The sequence below is a fragment of the Lepus europaeus genome, chromosome 7 (assembly GCF_033115175.1).
Source record: "Lepus europaeus isolate LE1 chromosome 7, mLepTim1.pri, whole genome shotgun sequence".
Taxonomy (NCBI): Eukaryota; Metazoa; Chordata; class Mammalia; order Lagomorpha; family Leporidae; genus Lepus; species Lepus europaeus.
Genome location: NC_084833.1, coordinates 126,522,582 through 126,527,596, shown reverse-complemented (window position 1 = coordinate 126,527,596; position 5,015 = coordinate 126,522,582). Strand labels below are relative to the sequence as shown.

The following is a 5,015-nucleotide window of genomic DNA, read 5'->3' as shown; positions in this document are numbered from 1 at the left end:
AGGTATGTTAGTAGCTCTTAAAAACTGTTTAGCCGTGGCTCAATAGGCTAATCCTCCACCTTGCGACGCCAGCACACCAGGTTCTAGTCCCCGTTGGGGCACCGATCCTGTCTCGGTTGCCCCTCTTCCAGGCCAGCTCTCTGCTATGGCCCGGGAAGGCAGTGGAGGATGGCCCAAGTGCTTGGGCCCTGCACCCCATGGGAGACCAGGAGAAGCTCCTGGCTCCTGCCATTGGATCAGCGTGGTGCGCCAGCAGCAGTGCGCCTACCGCAGCAGCCATTGGAGGGTGAACCAACGGCAAAAAGGAAGACCTTTCTCTCTGTCTCTCTCTCTCACTGTCCACTCTGCCTGTCAAAAAAAAAAGTTTAGTTGGAGTTTGTGAGCTCAAGAGTCTTCCACAGCCTTGGCAGCTCATGTCAAGAGCCTCGGGTGATTACTGACATCATAAATGAGTACAGTTGTTAAATCAGCAACAGGAGTCACTGTGCACTTACTCCCCATGTAGGATCTCTGTCCTTAATGTGTTGTACTATGAGAATTAACAGTATAACTAGTACTCAGACAGTACTTTATACTTTGTGTTTCTGTGTGGGTGCAAACTATTGAAATCTACTCAGTATACTAAGTGGTTCTTCTGTACATAAAGAAAATTAAAAAATGAAAAATAAACTTTTGGGGCTTGTGCTGTGGTGCTGTGGGTAAAGACACATCCTGCAGTTTTGGCATCCCATATGGGTGCCAATTCTAGTCACGGCTGCTCCTCTTCCGATCCAGCTTTCTGCTGTGGCCTGGGAGGGCGGTGGAAGATGGCCCAGAGCTTTGGGCCGCTGTACCCACATGAGAGACCCGGAGGAGGCTCCTGATTCCTGGCTTTGGATCATCACGGCTCCAGCTGTTGCGGCCATCTAGGGAGTGAACCAGCAGATGGAGAACCTCTCTCTGTCTTTACCTCTCTCTGTAACTTTTTCAAATAAAAAAAAAAATCTTTAAAAAAAGTTATGGCAACAAAAATTTAACACTGTATCATTTTACAAAATGCACTTTCAGGGAGCATTTTTGGGTGTCCCTAAATCCATAACATATGATTTATTATCTTGCTACAGTTTTTGTCTCCTACCTCTGTGGTGACACTTTTGTTATCTATGATTTTTTTCCTCAGGAAGACTGAGAAATTAAATATGTGGGATTAATTAATATCCTCCTCATCAGCTCTTTGCTTTTAGCTACATTTGCATTAAATTCAGATTCCAAAGAATAGGTGAAACACTGCACTCATTCAGTGCTATTTGATGCTTGCCCTATGTATTCTTGAATTTGTCCATTTTATTAAAAAATTATTTTGTGGAGCTAATCCTTGTGCACAGGGTAATTATTTGCTTGAACCTGCCAGCTGACTAGTTTCCAATTTTCATCAATGAACACTGTCAATCTATTCCCCCACATCTGTTCACATGAAGTTCTCACCATCATTTTAATGTTTCCAATTATATCAGCTGTCTTAAAATGCTGCTCAATGAATATGGTAAAACTTTTGATGAAGATAACACTGGTATTGAACATAATAACATAATTTTATATTACATACTCATATTTTATATATTTATATAAATATTTATATATATAAATACATATAAATATATAAATACATTTATATATATATTTATAATATATGCTCATATTGTTAAATCTACAGAGAATATAAACATCACTGTGCATTCATTCATGGTTTACCACACATAATATAGCATACTTTAATAATTGATATTGTAAAAGAGATAAGAAAAGAGGCTTTATCAAAATTATTTTTCTTAAGGAAACCATTGTAGTGTGATGGTTTAAGCTTCAACTTGGGACACCGTCATCCCTTATCAGAGTGTTGGTTTAAGTCCTGGTTAATGCATGCTTCTGATCAATTTCCTCCTCCTGATGCACCTAGGAAGTGGCAGATGATGGCGTAAGTTCTGGGGTCCTTGACATGCATATGAGAGACTAAAACGGAGTTCCTCAGTCTTAGTTTTGGCCAGGCTTAGCCCCAGCTTTTTTAGGTATCTCAGGGGTGAACCTGGGGATGTAAGATGCCCCTGCCTCACTTGTTTGTGTGTATGTCTGCTTGTCTTCATGCCTATTGATTAAATAATTTTTAAAATATACGTTGTGTACAAAGTATCCTTTCAATGTGTGCAGATGGCTTCTCTCTGTCGGTATGCTGCTGTATTTTATGCACATGTCTAATATAAGCCCAGTGATTTCATCATCAGTCTTTGGTTCCTGGCCCATTTAATTGTTGTGTTTTTGAGACTATGATCCAGAATTACATAAATTCTTAGGAGTTTAAGGTAAAAGCCAGAATAAAAAGGATGACTGTCATCCACATTTTCTACCTCCTGAGAGTGCTCAGGAGCTTCACACTCAGCTCCAGTAACCCCAGGTTGTCACTTCTTATGGAGAGAGCTGAAATGTACATTCAGAATTTTAAGTATTTACTTTGTCCCAGAAAGGACTCAATTCTCCTGTACACTCTGAACAAATCATAGGTGACCATAGTCAAACTTTCTTCTATTCCATTAACTCTCAGGACAGCAGAATATTATTGCAAATTCAGTGACCCTCTCATGATGGGCCTGCCAGATTACTCCCATAAATATATAGGATGCAAAATTGACTTTAAAATACAAATAAATAATAAATGATATTTGGGGGTTCATATATATGATATAGACCTCCATCCATTGTTAGATATTGGGAATTAAGACAAATTTTCAAAAGAAATTATATAAATGATTATGCTTCTGTTAAAGCTTATCCACAGTAACCATGGTCTTTTCTCACCCAATCTGTATGTTATCAAGAGCCTCATTGGAAAAAGACAGCAGTTGATTATTTGTAAGATGAAGTCTGTTTCAGTGCATAGTGGGCATTTACAGGAAGAATAATATGCATTAGGGAAAATCAGCCAAATATCACTGTGGTTGAAGAAGAAAATATTGAAATCCTTGTCTTCACTCTTCCATGTAATAATTTTAGCTCTTTTACAGGTTCACTCATAATGTATGGAGTATTCCACTACAGTTATATGCATATATAGCTAAAGGAACTGCACAGATACCATTCCATGCTTAAATATATTATTGAAATTGAACTGATTATGGTCCTTCAAATATAGAGATAGTTAATACTTTAGTCAATATTATGCTGTTGCTTTTCCCATTCTGTGTTGTGTTAAAGGGGCAAATACATATTTATGGTGCAATCAGTTATTCAGTTCTGATACACAAATGCTTTTGCTGGACAAGATTTAGTGCTTGAAGAAAGTTCAACAACAATTCAATCAACTATGCAATGAGTCCTTTGTTAACTCATGCATGGCATGTTGTAGAGACTGTGAGTCATTTTACACTGTGTGTGTATATTTTTCAAAAGTTTAGAGAAAAATAAAAAGAAATTTATTTTGTTGATTTTTTGAAATCTACAAATAAAGAGGTCTTCAAAACATTCAGAAAATGGATATAATGGACAAACATCACTTGTTACAGAGAGTATTGCAAAAGATTTACTACTAATAATTTCTATAAAATATATTGGGTTCATTAAACATGAGTGGGAACAATAAAACTGATGATTTGTGATGAATTTAATGAAAAAAGAATGAGCACTGGTGATGTGAGTTGAGTTCTGTTTTTGTTTGTTTTACAAGTATCAAAAAATGTTCTCTATATGTCGTTAAGACGAAAACATTTCCACTATGTCGTCATTAAAACATGTGTATTATTTCCAAGCTGGCATTGGAGTCTTAGCCAATGCCTTCCTTTTTCTCTTCCACATCTTCACAATCTACCAGGATCATAGGCCTAAACCCACTGATGTGGCCACTTGTCACTTGGCTTTTGTCCACATAGTAATGCTATTCACTGTACTGGATATTTTATCTGCAAACATGTTCATGTCGCTGAATTTTCCAAATGACTTGAAATGTAAGGCTTTGCTCTATATATTCAGGGTGATGAGGGGCCTCTCCATCTGTACCACCTCCCTCCTGAGCATCATCCAGGTCATCACCATCAGCCCCAGTACCTTCTGTTTGTCAAGATTTAAATATAAACTCACAAGTCATGTTATCCATGCTTTCTTCTATTTTTGGTCATTCAGCTTGTCTTCCAATAGCAACATGATAATCTACACTGTAGCTCATTCCAATATGACCAATATACTCAATGTCAGTAAGTATTGCTCACTTTCTTCAATGGACCCCATCATCATGGAACTATATTTCATTCTTACATTGTCTCAAAATGTCTTCTTTGTAGGAATCATGTTGCTCTCCAGTGCACACATGGTGATTTTCTTATCTAGACACCAGAAGAGGTCTGAGTACCTTCACAGCATAAACACTTCCCCAAGAACCTCCCCAGCAACAAGGGCCACCCAAACTGTCCTGTGGCTGGTGAGTTTCTTTGTGATCATGTACTGTTTGGATATCATCATCACTTCCTTCTCAATCATGTTGTGGAAATATGATCCAGTTGTCTTGGATATCCAGAGGCTTGTGGGAAGTGTTTATGCCACTATCAGTCCCTTGGTGCTAATTAGTTCTGATAGAAGAATAATTGGTATTCTTCAACATGTGATTGATATAGCATTGATTTTAAAAAGTTCATGAAACAAATTTTTTGAAAACATAAATTCTGTCATCTAATTAAATAGTCAAAAAACAGGATTTATGGAGTCCAATTTAGATGAAATGGATTTTATTTGTATTTTAAACTTTTATCTAAGCATTCTTTTTGGTGTGTCCTCCTATGAAGCTCCTTTTGGTACCTAATTCTAGGTCTTCTTACTTTAGAAAGTATTCTAAATTTTCCTTTGTCTATGAAGGCATACTAACTAACCATACAATTTTGTCTTTAGTGAGTTTCTCTATGATCTTCTAATATTTATTACTGTTTTGACACTATATAAACTGGAAATTTTGCTCTTTCTATGTTATCATCCTTTTCCTCACTTAAGTATTAACTTCG

General features: G+C 37.2%; 1 protein-coding gene across 1 annotated transcript; it reads left to right on the top strand.

The window, feature by feature from the left end:
- Positions 1 to 3,742: 3,742 nt before the first annotated feature.
- On the top strand, positions 3,743 to 4,657 carry LOC133764002 (vomeronasal type-1 receptor 90-like). Its single transcript, XM_062197661.1, has one exon. It carries the CDS (start codon positions 3,743 to 3,745, stop codon positions 4,655 to 4,657), a length of 915 nt encoding a protein of 304 aa, XP_062053645.1.
- The last annotated feature ends 358 nt before the right edge of the window (positions 4,658 to 5,015 follow it).

What these genes read in the sequence shown, in the direction of transcription:
- LOC133764002 (XM_062197661.1), top strand. Translation starts at nt 3,743, where the DNA reads ATGTCGTCATTAAAACATGTGTATTATTTCCAAGCTGGCATTGGAGTC.